General features: G+C 43.7%; 1 protein-coding gene across 3 annotated transcripts in view; it reads right to left on the bottom strand.

The window, feature by feature from the left end:
- Positions 1–5,490: 5,490 nt before the first annotated feature.
- Positions 5,491–15,405, bottom strand: part of LOC101765473 (protein AAR2 homolog) — a 17,417-nt gene continuing 7,502 nt past the window's right edge. The window contains exons 6-14 of one of the 3 annotated variants that reach the window (XM_004974982.2): positions 14,349–14,575; positions 13,925–14,017; positions 13,773–13,844; positions 13,034–13,066; positions 12,762–12,905; positions 6,463–6,519; positions 6,143–6,229; positions 5,986–6,061; positions 5,491–5,871 (exon numbers count right to left, since the gene is read on the bottom strand). In XM_004974982.2, the coding sequence (XP_004975039.1) occupies positions 6,026–6,061; positions 6,143–6,229; positions 6,463–6,519; positions 12,762–12,905; positions 13,034–13,066; positions 13,773–13,844; positions 13,925–14,017; positions 14,349–14,575 (749 nt within the window). In that variant the 3' untranslated portion in view covers positions 5,491–5,871; positions 5,986–6,025. Of the gene's footprint in view, positions 6,062–6,142; positions 6,230–6,462; positions 6,520–12,279; positions 12,397–12,761; positions 12,906–13,033; positions 13,067–13,772; positions 13,845–13,924; positions 14,018–14,348; positions 14,576–15,405 lie in introns of those variants that run through there. The other 2 variants (XM_004974981.2, XM_022828744.1) reach the window with 2 other exon arrangements.

Below are 15,405 nucleotides of genomic sequence, written 5' to 3'. Positions count from 1 at the left end.
ACTGCCAACAAACTAAAATAAAACAAATTCGATATCGTTTTGAATACCAAGTTTACCCACAGCAATGTCGTGTACTTGCAAATAAATTCTGACAATATAAGGATGCTTTGTGCAACTTAAACGCAAGCTGTGAAAAAGTTGAAATCAAATGGTAACATTCAGAATGAAGGTGGGATGGGTGTGACTTCTTAGGGGTGGTTAATACTTTAACAACTTTACCACGTTAGCCCTATGATACATTATTCCTGACCAAGTACTACTATTCCTACTGCATTAACAGTGTTTACACTACAGTCTAACCCTCTGCCTAATCTAGCATTAAAATATTGACAGTCTCATCTTAACCAGATGGCTCAATACTAGGCTCTGCCTCGGGCTCTGGGCTTGTGGCTACCTATTTAAATTGAAGCCATGTTAGGCTGCTGGTAACTAGTCAATTGTGGCCCAGGAAAAGAATCTCTCAAAGTGTTATGATTTGAATGGGCTTGTGGGGTTTCTTTTGAGGTAAAGCTGAAGGAATTGGGAGGCATAATAGCACTGGATTAGGATGACTTGTGGTGGGGTTCATCCTTCAGTGTCTTCATGATACATATACTAGTGCCACAAGAGGGACATAGACAACAAGAGTAACTATTTTGAAGGGTTTATTTTCCTGCATATTCTTGAAGTCAGCAATAGGCCATAGGACTCCAATCTTGTGTGAGAATGTGTAGTTGCTAATACAGTACACTAGATAGGTTGTAGATATGAAAAAGAATGTGGTTAGCTGTGGACTGTGGTTTATGGGGATGATCGATGTATGATTCATATAGTGAAAAATTATAAAGGTGTCAATTTGTGTTGATGTTTATTTATGCTTTATTTTCTTTACATGCTCATTTCTTTAAAACATGGTAACTTATGCTTATTGTGTTTGTTGTCGCGGAAATAAAGTTGTACAAAATCTAGTCCTCCAAGTTGTTTGACAAATGACTCTGAAGTTAGAGTTATTATGTTGTTCTATACTATTTTTATTATCCCTCTCACATTTCCATACATCCAATCCATCCATCGATGCAACACAATAATATATTTTTCAGTAGCTCAATTTAGAAAATAAATGAAAACTTGCAAAACACTAAAAATATCTAAAAGCATTCTAAAATGTAGGCTTCATCTCAGCTTGGAATTGTGGATTGTAGCATTTAGAATCGGAAGCTGAAATAAGCAAGCCACTTCTCACTCCAGATTGTAACAATATAATCCATAGATAAATTGCTACGATCGAACAATCTGATCCGCCCAGATTGTAGATTGTTACAATATACAAGCTGCTTTTTACAATCTCAAGCTGAAACAAATATATCCATAACAGGTTTGCAACGTCAAATGGGGTTACATATGTCCCCGTCTGTTCATGAGACGCTCCTCTATTCTTCATCTTTCTGGTGAAAGTTGAACTAAAGAAAACTACAGACAGTTGCGCCACAATGCTAAATGCAAACTTCCCTACAGTCTAAAAAGTTCTAGTCAAATGTGACCAATCAACTTTTGGTTGCACATATAGGTTTTGGCTTAAAGTTGAGTTGTCTCTTTTTTCTTTAGCTGTTGGATGTCACTCAATTGGTTAGGTCATACTGCTAGTTCCTGGTTTTGGGGGGTTTAAAGAATCGCGCCACATTGGAAAGTTTGGCACAGGGGACCCAATTGACGGCCAGTTGGTATCATGGGACAGTGACAAGAAAGATTGCCACTCGTGTGCATTTAAGACATTATGATTGGTCTCAAAGATTATATATCAAAGGATTCAATAGTAATGCTGGTGCCGTTCAGTTTGAGAGATCTCTCTCATTTTTTATGCTACCTACTCCCTCTATTTTAAATTGTAGTCATTTTAACTTTTCTAGGTTTATAAATATTATTATTCACCTAGACATACACTATATCTACATGCATAATAATATCTATGAACTAAAAAAAGCTAAAACAACCTACAATTTGGAACGAAGGAGTAATTATTATTCAAGGGAGTAATTGTTATTCATACTTCCCCTATCTTCTATATGATATTGTAACAATTGACAATATGGAAAAGGTTTGAGTACAAATTAAAACAAGATGAAAGTTACAAATTATTTATGAAAATTATCAGAAATATATTGGCAGAGATTCTACAACCGTGCAAAATTTAAAAATTTAATGATTGAACTTAATTTTCTTCGGTCTTACAAAGTTTTCTAAACCATCAAAATTTCTTCATGAATCTCACTCATCCAGACACCTCTTTAATGGGGGTGGGGGTGTTGAACAGATGTGGTATCGCCACTACGGGGTTATTTCTTGGTTTCGTCCAGTCATTAATAACTTGATTATTTTTAGATAATACGTGCTCACACTTACGGTTTACCTATACCTCAATCAAGCCATTTATTTGAAAACAAAAGAAAGAGGACCTATGTGAAATACTGGAAATTTTGAAAGGTTTACAATTTATTAGTAGTGCAACATGTTTCCCATTATTTCTGATCAATATGGTTTACTGTATTGTTCAAACCCCGAGAACTGATATAATAAGCCGTGCAGCAGAGAGAATCATGATCGATTGTGGGTAACAAAGGCGAGACGTAAGGACATGCTCCATGTAGAGATTAAACTGTTAAAACTTCAAGAAGTGAATCATGCAGTGCATGTGGATCCTGGAAAAAGTACATGCGGCGCAAGCTGTAAAAATTCTTCTTACCAAATGCCACTAAATTACTGCTTTGTTGCTCTGCAGCCTGCAGGCACAAAGCTGGAGGAGCAGGTTTACTCGCAAAAACAAGAGGTTCTAGATCCCAATGCAATGCCCATTTTCTTTTCTAGATCCAAGTAGAGTGTTATCCTAGTTAATTGCATCAAGATATGGTTAAACAACTCAGATATTTTTACTGCATAAAGTGTACTATTTCAAAGGATGCAGTACAAATTTACTTGGAGCTGTTAGATACAGTTATTGAATGATGGCACTTCACATTAAATTGGCCATATTTTCATTTAGAAAACTGGAGAGAAAATATTAATAATAATCCTTCCAACCTTCACATTTATGACAATTGAACACCAATTTTTCTCTTTTGTGGAGAACAAGCCATAAGTATAGCTCAAATTCTGCTATAATCGACACAAAATAAATAAAAAAACTCAAGACAATTTCTTTCTCATATATACCGTACCAAAAATCAAAGCCAGTGGACAACTTACAACAATATAAGTAGTGGTACATGGGAATAACTCACCAGAAAAGGAAGAAATTGCTAGTGTAGAGCACACGATAGTGAAAATAAACTCTTTAAACGTTCCTTACGGTGGAACCAACCTACCCGGCATAGGCGTAGCTAGGGCACGTGAATACCCAAGATTTTGGTGAAAAAACTTATTATACATAGTATATATGAGTATTGATCTAGCCCAAATTTGTCTCCACCGATCTAAATGGAGCTCAACTCAGTAACTTGTCAAGCGAAATCAAAAATAAACTGTGTTTGGATGGGAGACAATGTAGGATGGGACGATCCCGTCCCAGTTTTTTGGGATGGGATGATTCCATTTCATGTTTGGTTGAATGGAATGGGTCCGTTCCAATTTTTTATTTGGTTGGAGACATTGCAACAGACGGGATGAGCACCGTTTTCTCCTTCTGTCAGATACCGTTTGTGAGGTCCACCTATCATACTAAGCACCTTCTTCCTCCTGGGGCCACGCCACCCTGCCGTCCCCGATCCACGCAACGCGGGCACGACAGCTAGGTGCACACGGGCTAAGGTGACGTGGCTAGTAGGCCATCGTTGTACTTTTGATATTATTAAGATGTTATGGCCCTATATATTGCATCGCATAATTTTTAGAGTAAATTTCACCTGCGGTATTTAAATTTGTCTTGAGTTCTCATCCGATCCTAGTACTCTCAAAATGCACAAAACGATTCTTAAACTTATCCCAAGCTATTATTCTGATCCCGGTACTTTCAAAATGCACATAACAGTCCCTAAATTTGTCACAAGCTCTTATCCACGTCCATAAACTTTGCTTCGGTACTTTCAAAATGCACATAATAGTTCCTAAACTTGTCTTGAGCTCTCATCCACGCTCATAAACTTGCTCCGGGCTCTCATCTACTAAAAATTTAAGTGAGGTTTAAACTTGAGACAAGTTTAAGGACCACTGAGGAAATTTGCTCTTTTTTTTTACTTTACAACAAATACCATGAGCTAAATTCCTGACTACACCACTGCTACTCGGGTTCAAGTTTAAACTTAACACAGGTCTTTAGTGCTATTCTTTTAGTGGTATGCAACCAATGGCGGAGGGAGGGGGGCGCCCAGGGGCCAGGCCCCCTATGGTTTAGAATTTTCCACTATAAATTTTAAATTTGATCAAATCTTGAGTAAACTTAGCACTGCTGGGCCCCCTAACAATGGAAAAACGGGATTCCTGGCTACACCCGTGTATGCAACATGGCCATTAACAGTGAGTCACCTATGGTGATTTCATCAATCTCAAAATCTGCCAGCATACTCTCTCAGAGGTGTACCGTGTTTGAAAGAAAAAAAACTTAAACCCTAAAAAGCATCTCAGCGTGCACATAATCACACCACACCACCCATCCCACACCCTCTTCTGCTGTCAAAGTGTAGACCTCCAAATAAGGGGGTGTTTGGCCAGGAGGGGCTAAATTTTAGCCCCTGTCACATCGGATGTTTGGACACTAATTAGGAGTATTAAACATAGTCTAATTACAAAACTAATTGCACAACCCCTAGGCTAAATCGCGAGACGAATCTATTAAGCCTAATTAGTCCATGATTTGATAATGTGGTGCTACAGTAACCATTCGCTAATGATGGATTAATTAGGCTTAATAGATTCGTCTCGCGATTTAGCCTAGGGGTTCTGCTATTAGTTTTATAATTAGCTCATATTTAATCCTCCTAATTAGCATTCGAACGTGTGATGTGACAGGGCTAAAGTTTAGCCCGTGGCATCCAAACGCCCCCTAAATTACCCACATCCCGAGGTTAATGAGGGCACACCACATGCATGTTACAACTAGATTCCATTTGCACCGCTTTTTTCAACAGATACAGCACAAGATTACAACTAGGCCCTGTAGGCAGGCACATGCGAGATGGATTTACCGCGAAACCATCCAAAATATGCGACCTGTATCCGTTCATCACAGAATAGTGGGGCAACCGCAAGAGACGCGTTTTTCGTTTTTCGGGAGAACAGACGCATAGTATTGGTGACTGGTGAGGCCTAGTTAAAAGGTTGCAAAGATTTGACAAATCCACATTATCACATTCCAATGTCATCATGAAACTTGGGAGTTAAAAGAAAAAAACATAGCTAGCAAGCTCATCTGAACATTTTGTCTAGACATTATAACTTTATGTCTGTCATATCAGAACATTTTCCAACCAAAATTGTACCAGCATTCCATATGTAATTATTTTGTTTAGACGCCATTTGTAATTAGTTAAAATAGCCGCGAATGCACTCTTTATTTTATTAAATAGATGTCTATTTTACTACCCTCAATAACCCATTGAACAAAATGTCAACTCGATTTACTCCCAACGCAATTTCAGTTGGTTCACTCCAGTCCTACAATGGGAATCATCTTTGTTTTCCCCCTCTCTACGTACTACGTGAGTTGTAAGTACAAATTTTCCCATGGTACATAGCACACTATCAGGTTCTAAGATACACCGTTGTTGATGCAGATACCACGGGACCACTATACAAAGGATCCTACTAATATCCATCTTCAGAAAAGTTGCCAACTGGCAACCAAATCGATCATTCAAGTTACAGGCAGTAAAACTTCATAAACATCAGCGCAGCACCATGTGCCTATAGACACCAAAAGTTGTAAGATTCTAATAACATTGTGTGCATGACTTAAAATACGGATCAGAGTAGAAAAGGTTGACCCATTGCAAGTTTTCAGCATTCATCCAAGCGTACCATGCCCTCCGGAGATTTCAAGGAATCTGACTTCCTTAGCCTATGACCCATCCATTTCCACAACCACAGGAGCAAACTGCACTCAGATTGAAATAACAATTTCACTAAAGTGTCGTAAGAGAGAGGTGATATCGCTTGTGATCATGATCCAAATTACCTCGTCATCTTCATCAATGAGGTTAACTGCATTGTCCTCAAGATCCCATCCAAATGTAGTCTCCAGAAGCGCTTTTAATTTTCTAGCCTGCACATGGAATGGAAATGTTGAGAGATATCCTACAGTTACACTAATATGTCTGAAACCAATTTTCTCATCATTTTGCACATTAAGGATCACAGTAACCATTTAGCTAGTTCTGCCCATGCTAATTAAATCACCGAATACGAAGCTATCAGTTTACATGCAAAATTCAAGTGCAAAATACAGACTTGCTAGCAAAATTTGTGTAAGCAAAGAGAACGTTCAGAAATGCCAACCCATGATAGAAGGTCTCCATCGACGACGGGGGCTTCAAATACTACTGTAAAGAAATCCTGCAAACAGTAACTAAGAGAAATCAGAAAGTGCATGTAAACCAATTTGTGAAGTCACCAGCACATTTTCAGGCAAACTATTTCATACTCAAAACATGTTTTCTTCTCGAACTATGCAGGAGAGCTGCGTGTCATTCCATTAAGGTAGAAAAAAAAAGCACACGAGTCTGGTTAGACCCTACTCAAGTACAAGAGAACCCCACACACCCACACACTAAAAACTAAACAGATGCGCCACCATCTACAAAAACAACGACCAGAAACCTTCGGGGTCTAAACGCCCAAGGTTGGCGACCTAACCAAGAGCTCCTGGAGCTTTCTTGCTCCGGCACTGCACCAAAGGGCGCCTTCATTGCAGACAGCCCGCAGAACCTCCTGAATGCAAGGCCTAGCATTATCAAACACACAAGAGTTTTGGTGTTTCCAAACCTCCCAAGCGACCAGAATAATCAAGGAATTGAGGCCCTTCCAAAATTCCTTGGGAGCTGCTGAGATTGCTCTCCACCACCAATTGGAGAAGCGAGATGTTGAGGGATCAGGTGCCACCATAGAAATGTCCAGCTGCTGGAGATCAATGTCCAGACCTGGCGGGTGAACACGCAACCTACCAGCACACGGTGAATAGTCCCCTCCGCTTGATCACATAGAGGACAAGCCTCGGGATGCGCCAGACCCCTTTTTGCGAGGCGATCCGCCGTCCAGCACCGATTGTGGAAAACCAGCCAGATAAAGAACTTGCAACGAGGAGGCGCCCAGCTTTTCCAAATCCTTCTCCAGGGACCAAATTTAATGGTTCCCACAAAGAAGGCAGCATAGGCAGATTTACTGGTGTATAACCCAGATTGGGTTAATTTCCAAGTGAATTGATCTGGTACCTCATGTTGTAGGACTATTCCATCCACTAAATCCCATAACTGAAGATACTCAATAAGGACTTGAACTGTGAGAGCACCTTTGATGTCATCCACCCATCTGCGGTTCTGAAGAGCTTGAGCCACACTTCGTTGCTTGGCTGTTCGCTTGGGCACGCAATTGAATAAGCTGGGGGCCAATTCAGCCAATGTGTGACCATCCAGCCATCTGTCTGTCCAGAACAAAATTTGCTCACCATTACCTACAATTGCATCGACCGCAATGTTGAAAAGGGCTTGGGCCTTGCGGGGGACATTTACTGGAAGTCCAGCCCATGGCCTATATGGATCAGTCTTGTTTGCCCACAGCCAACGAATCCTCAAAGCACACCCCAGAAGCTCTAGGTTGTGAATTCCAAGGCCGCCATATTCGAGGGGCCGCTGCACTCTCTCCCAAGCTACCAAGCAGTTGCCACCATTAGCCTGCTCCCTTCCCTTCCACAGGAATCCCCTTCTCTTATCAATAGCTTTGAGAACCCATTTCGGTGAATCCATGGCAATTAGATGATAAATGGGAGCAGCTGTCAAAACTGCTCGAACCATTTTCAATCTTCCAGCTCTGTTCATTAGAGAAGCCTACCATCCAGGGAGATAATCTGCCACCTTGTCAATAAGAGGCAATAAAACCTCCTTGGTCGGTTTACTAATAGTGAGAGGCAGCCCACGATAATTGCATGGAAACTCTTTGATGGCACAAGAGAGAATGTCAGCTGTGAGGGCCACTTCCTCATCAGAACAATGGATGGGGGAGACTGAGCTTTTGGACAGGTTGGTTTGAAGCCCAGAGGCATGCCCAAAGAGATCAAGCAGTTGCCTGAATATATGCAAATCATCCCTAGTAGGCCTCAAAAAACCACTGCATCATCCGCATAAAAAGAAACCCGGTGCCAGGCCTGCTGAATGGCCAAAGGTTTCAGCATGTGTTCCCTTGTAGCGTACTCTATCATGGAATTCAGGACATTCATAACAATGATGAAGAGCATAGGGGAGAGGGGGTCTCCCTGCCTAAGACCACGTCGATGATGGATAATCTCCCCTGGCTCACCGTTCACTAGGACTTGAGTTGAGGATGTAGACAGAAGCAGACATAAAAGATCACGCCAGCGCTGTTCAAACCCCACGACTTAAAATTTCCAGCAAAAACGACCAAGAAACTGAGTCGAAGGCCTTAGAAATATTTAGTTTGAGAAGGATGTGGGCCTCTTTCTTGTTCTTATGCAGCAATCTTACCATCTGTTGGACAAACATGAAGTTATCATGGATACGACATCCTCTCACAAAGGCACTCTGATTTGTGGAGACCAGAGAGGGGAGTAAAGGGGCCAGCGGGTTAGCCATGATCTTGGCCACAAGCTTAGCAAAGCTATGGATCAGGCTTATTGGCCGGAAGTCCTTAACTTGGGTAGCATCCTGCTTCTTAGGCAAAAGAGTGGTGAAGGCCGTATTAAAAAGTCTGAATCTGAACACATGACCTCGATAGATTGCATCTGAGCCATTAGAAGGTCACCCTAGATGATATTCCAACAAGATTTATAGAACCTGCCTGTGAAACCATCCGGTCCAGGGGCCTTATCCATGGGCATGTCCTTTATGGTTGCCCACACCTCGTCTTCTTGGAAGGGAGCATCGAGAGTTGAGAGTTCATGTTGCTGTATGACAATCTCAGCAAGGTCAATTGTGTAACTCCGATCCTCAGCTCTACCAAGGAGATTATCATAGAAATTAGACACCACTGCCTGTTTTTCCTCCTGGGAAACTGCTAGTTGATCACCATCCTGCAATTTGGGAATAAAATTCTTCTTCTTCCTGAACCTGGCTTGCTGATGAAAGAAAGCTGTATTAGCGTCTCCCTCTTGGAGGTATAAAATTCTAGAACACAGCCGGGCGATTGTACGCTCCAAAGAGGCCAAACCAAGACAATGGAGCTTGAGCTTCCTGCGCAGCCACTCTTCGTTTTCAGACAGCATCCTAGAGTCTCTCTCAATTTCAAGTCGATGGAGGATCTCTTTGGCCATCCCAAGTTGGGCTTTGATGTTCCCGACCTTCCTCTGTCCCCATTTTTTAGACCTTTACTAAGCCTTTGTAATTTCAGAAATAGGCGCTCAACTGCACAATTGGACCGCACAGGTGCTTCCGAGTTCTGTTTAACAGCATCCAGAAAGCCTGGTACCTTTGTCCAGAAGTTTTCGAAGTGAAATCGACGGTTGCCACCAGTACACACTTTGAGACCAAGGATGAGGGGACAGTGATCAGATACGCCTGCCGTCGTACTTTGAAGTACTGAATCTGGAAAGATGCATTCCCATTCAACACAGCAGAACGCCCTGTCCAGTCTGACCAAAGTGGGGGAACGCCTCTCATTTGACCATGTATATTTTCGACCAAACAAGGGAATCTCTTTTACTTCCATATCATCTAAGAAGCATCTGAATCTGCCCATCATTGCTCTATACAAGTTCGTGTTGTTCTTATCAGCAGCTTGATAAATGAGGGTGAAATCCCCTGCTACCAGCCAAGGTCCATTACATCGAGCATGAATGTTCGTGAGTTCTTGCAGGAAAAGGACCTTCTCATCGTCTCCTTGAGGTCCATAAACCCCAGTGAACCACCAATTACGACCATCCTGCTCGGCAAACAGAACTGAAACTGAGTAGGAATCTACCCTTGTGGCAATGGCCTGGCAGGAGCATCCTTTCCAGGCAATCAGAACCCCACCTCTGGTTCCATCAGCCGGAAGGGCTATGAACTTGTCAGAGGCAGTGCCAAACACAGAGAGGAACAGGCGCTGTGACATGTCGGCAACCTTGGTTTCTTGGAGACAAACGATATCAGCATTACTAGAGAGAATGGTCTCCCGGACAGAATTCCAACGATCCTTCTGATTAAGACCGCGTGCATTCCAAATTAGAATAGAGAATGGATTCATTGTGAAGACAAAAAAGCCGACCAGAAAAGAACCAGATTACAGCATCGCAAGGACCTCCGTGGAGCGCACTTCATCTCCTTCCCCAACCGTCCAGCCAAAAATAGCAGCCATGGCAGAGACGTGGGAGTCTGAGAGCAAAGGCTTGTAAAGCTTACTGTAACTGTCTTGCGCTGCTAGGTCAAGCACCTCACGCTCCCCAAATCCAAGGTGCCTCATTACTCTTCTGGGCATCTGTCACAGCTGGCCCTGGCAAGCAAGGCTTGGTTGCCACCACATGACGACTTCGACATGGCAGGGACCCAGGCAGGGGTGCTTTCTTCCAGTGCTTCTGAATCACTGGTTGGGGAAGAAGCTTGTCCACAGATTTGCAGACCCTTGATAGCCTCTGAATCGGAGTAGCCAAGGATGACTCCACCTGGGAATCGGGTGCTGCCGGTGGAGAGGAGGCCCTGGCACGGCGCCTCTGCCGGGAGTACACGCGGAGAGGGGAAGAGACATCCTCCATCGGGCGTGGCTCGACCTGCGCAGCAGCTCCAGGATGGACGACCCCGATGGTCGCCACCGCGAGGCCTCCATAGCACCCAGGCCGGCAGCAGCGTCTGGAACAGGGGTGTCACTGTCCGGAACAGAAGGACCATCCTCCAAGCGTGGCTCGGCCAGTGCAGCTGCATCTCCTGGATGGCCAATCCCTGAGAGTGGCTCGACCGGTGCGGTAGCAGCCCCTGGGTGGCTGGCCTCGGTGTCCGCCGCCGCCAAGGATTCATCGGCGGCCACGCTGACAGTGTCGCCCAGAACAGGGGCATTCCCCTTATCCATCTGAGCAGGAGGGGCTTCTGGGCTCACAAAACTCTCCAGAACTGGATCGCAGGACCTAAGCCGTCGCCACCAGCAGCTGGAGGCTCGATGATGTCGAGATCCATCTCAGTAGGGATCCGAGGGGGGGGACGAGCACCACGCCACCACCCGGAAGACGTCGCGCCGACCCGCAGTGTCCGGGTGAACGCCGCTGATCCAGCAGAACTTGTTGAGCAGCAGTTTCGACGTAGACAACTCCCACGCATGCGCCGGTATGCCCGGAGTTCTATGTCCACCGCTGATGATAAGCTTGCCACCAAAGAATTCATGAAGCGAGTCCATCGCATGACGTGTAGATGGAGGCGGGGGCTCACAATCGGCCGTCCTCCATTGTAAATTCTTCTTGTTGTCTCATCGTCCGGTAGAGCCAGAAGGAAACTCGCAGGCCCAAGTCGGAGAAGAGAAAGCGCTTCCCCGTCGACCTCATACCGACAAGCAATCAGCTCCTTGACGGAGAACTCCATGTCATCTTGGCCAGACCCGATCACAGAGATTACCAAGGCCTTACCCAGGGCATCCTCATGCTGAGCAATGCTAGGCGAGCGATCGATGATCCGTCTCGGCTAGAGACTCATCCCCGCTCGTCTGCAGAGAGAGATCAGCTGGGTTTGCAGCACCATCCTCACCAGGCTGAGAACAGGAGTCCCTGCCCTGATCGCCACTGGCCGAGCGCCGCCTACGCCTACCTTGATCCGCAGTGCTAGCGTCAGTCTGTCCGGAGTGGGCCTGAACATGATCCAGCGGTGGTGGTGGGGGAGCAGAGATAGGGCGCCACACCATCAAGCGCCGTGGGGAAGGTCCCGGCGGTGGATAAGCCCGCCGGCCCAGCGGTGGAGACGCACGCCGACGGACGGGGCAATCAACAAAGCGATGCCCGAGCCCAGCAGTGGAAGCAGTGCGGGACTCAAAACATGTTTGAACGTGTTTCTTTAAAACTTTGGTTCATTCTGCAGTCTGAGGTCAGAAATCTGAAATATGGACATGCATCAAACAGGAAATCAAGTTAACTTGAATATCTTCTTCTCGTTTAGGTATAAAAAGGCATTTTAAAACATTCAAGGGTGGAGGAAAACAGTAGCCATTGAAGAGACAAATTACCCATTTACACGGCCCATGATAGTATGGATTTGATGAAAAACAGTACCATCATTGTGAACCTTGGCTGATGTCAAATACAGGCACAGCCTGAAGGGATCAGGGTATATGAAGGAAGATCAACTAAGGGCAGATGTAAGATAACTTCAGATGAGAAGACGGCATAAGCTTAGTTGATAATGGATAGAAAGCTAGCATATCTATACGGACAAATCTACCTAAAAACTCCTATCTAGTCTCTTAACACACGGAATAGAGAAACAACCCAACCAACAAGGAACTAAATATTCTTTTCTGGTCAAGAATTCAAGATATGATCAATTCTGCCTAGAGTGCGCCACATTTCCATTTTTAACATATACTTCTGGTTAGTCATAATAAGGATATGACAAAAATAATAGTATCTTAACCCATGTGCACATCTTGTTGTCAACACTGTACAAACAAAAAATTACCTTGGAAAGACGGTACAGGAATATGTCTCTTGAAAACCATGCTTCATCCAAAAACGGGGAGTTGCCCACATCCTCACTTCTGGAACTGGAATCTTGGGTACGTTGAAACCCATGCTTGAGTTGATAGTAAAATGTCCTTAGAAACTAAATGGAACACAAGCAGATAGCAGATAGAAATCTGTTAGGTCCACATAGTTTGATATATTATCCCAGATAATTTAGTAAACACATGCTTGAGCTCAGAAATGAAAAATGGAGTGGCTAGTTAATACCTTTACAAACATGTTAGTCCTTGTATGAAGAGGCTGCAGGGATAACAAAAGAAAGGGTCAAACAAGCACGCGAATTGTCCATATCATAATTAGAGAAAGAAAGAAATCAAGAGGGAAACCACACCAATAAAGTGGTTAGATCTCAAAAAGCAAGATCCTGGCTAGTAGAATTTGGTCTTCTATCAATTTTGAATTTCATTCTGAGTTTTTCTAACCTTGATTTTTGGGATCCAATTTATAATACTAGGCATGACTTTTTTTAATGTGTGGGTGGGGTTACAGTTCTGAACCACGATGGCGACTGTATGAACTGTTAAAACCTAACATACACCAGTCATCATGTAATTTGAGCAGAAATTTCATAAAGAAGTACAGTGACTTAGCTTTATCAAGATGTGCACTGAGTTAGAAGTTCAGACATAGAACTTGTTCCAGAGGGGGCCTAATTGTTGCTAATGAGGTATTGAAACTTAAAAACAGCTATGGACTGCAATTGAACATTTCACGCGGAAGCATGGTCTCTCAACTTCATCAATACAAATCACTGATGTACAAAATATGAAACCAATACATTTTCCAAGGTGATAAAGGAATCATAATCCATGTATTCACCACAAGAATAAATATGTTCCAGTAACATTGTAGAGTAAAAGGAAGCCCAATATAAAATTATATCCTTCAATATATCAGAAGAAACGATAACAATGCTGGTTAAGATTAAGAATAGCATAGTACTTACAGCTTCACTACAGCTCAAGAGAAGACTGACTAATGCTTTCCACTGCATAAAAGCCTCCAGTGACTGTCCCATCTACACAACTCAAATACATCAGAGAATGGTCTAGTGGAACTGTAACTCATTAACGAAAAATTTAGTGTTGTCTGTAGTACCATAAAAGCTATGAAAGCAAACTGCAGCTCTCCCAAGAGTAAATCTTCTTGGCCTTGATAATTTTTGGCCAAAACACTTTCCAGCAAGCTTGTCTGAGAAGTAGAACAGCCTCATCAACAATCAATTATAAGATGTCAACTCAATGACGATTGCTGTTGTACATGTGATATCTATGGGATGGATTACTTTGAGCAAACAACCCAATGATAGAAATTTACAACCTACTTACAGATTGTATTGCAATTTCAAACAAATTATAGATGGTAGTAAGATTCACATATGGAAGTTTAAAGCAGCAGCAAATCAATGGAGTCATGCCTACTGATAACCATGTTGACAATCAATCTACAATTGCACTCTCTTTTACCGTTCAATTCCAGAATGATATATGCATGAGTCGACTATAAATGATAAGAACATTACTTTGTCCAAGTTCAGTGATGTCAAGTCACCCCCAGAAACGTTCTTATGCTTAACTGAAGCAGGGATACTTGTGTAATAGCATCCTCTCCGCTCAGACTGCACAGGAACATTCTTTGTAAACTTGCTTTCTCTTAGTTGTTCCATCAGGCGTCTCTCCATGTCACTTTGGGGAGCTTTATCCATCCATGATGACTCCCATGCAATTGTAATTTCCCCTCCAATTGGTTCTGGATGAATGAATCAACACGATTATTTTCTACTTCATTAATTGATTTCATCAAAACATATCATCATGCGACTATTTCCGCAAGGGAAAATTGGTTTCATAGCATCAAAAGATCACCACATCTGGAAAATACCATTGAAAGTTTGCCGTCCTATAAAATACCATCGAAAGATTCAACCGTCAACTGAAAATAACATTTCGTGACGTTCGACTGGAAATGCCGTTAACGTCGTCCGTCTTAGACGTATCCTCCCTTCCATTTTTCTTCCGATCTTCCCAATGCTGAACGCCTTCCTCGTCCCTCCGTTGCGCCGGCAAGCTGCTGCTTCTTCCTTCAGCCCCAGGCCGCCACCTGCCCCTGCTCCAGGCCGTGCTGCGTCGCTACTGCGGCCGGGCCAACGCCCTCACTGCATCCAGTCGTGGTGCGAGGCGCTTCCCCTATGCCCTCGCTCGGGCGTTGCGACGTACCTGAGGGCGTCGATTTGATGGACTTGAAGATTGCAGTGGTGGATTTAGTGCTTGCCCGCGCGAGAAATTTGGAAGCAAGCAGGTGCTTCTAATGCTATATAGAGAAGGGAGGGGAAAATCAAGTAGAACGAGGATATAGGCATGCTCCATGCTGCTTGCTTGCTCTGTTCGAAGATGCAAGAGCTGAGCAGGTGCTGCCGTGCTGCTTGCTTGCTTGCTGATTTGAGCAGCACCCTCGGCCTCGCATCCTTGGCGGCGTGGAGCTCGGACTGTAGCTGGAGGTGGCCAGGGGCCTAGTAGGTGGCTGCAGGCTTCTGCGTGCCCATGGCGCACGATCAAGAAGAGGGAAGGAGCAGCCGGTGC

This window comes from Setaria italica, chromosome VII, assembly GCF_000263155.2.
Source record: "Setaria italica strain Yugu1 chromosome VII, Setaria_italica_v2.0, whole genome shotgun sequence".
NCBI classification, from domain to species: domain Eukaryota; kingdom Viridiplantae; phylum Streptophyta; class Magnoliopsida; order Poales; family Poaceae; genus Setaria; species Setaria italica.
This window is presented reverse-complemented; position numbering and strand designations above follow the sequence as displayed.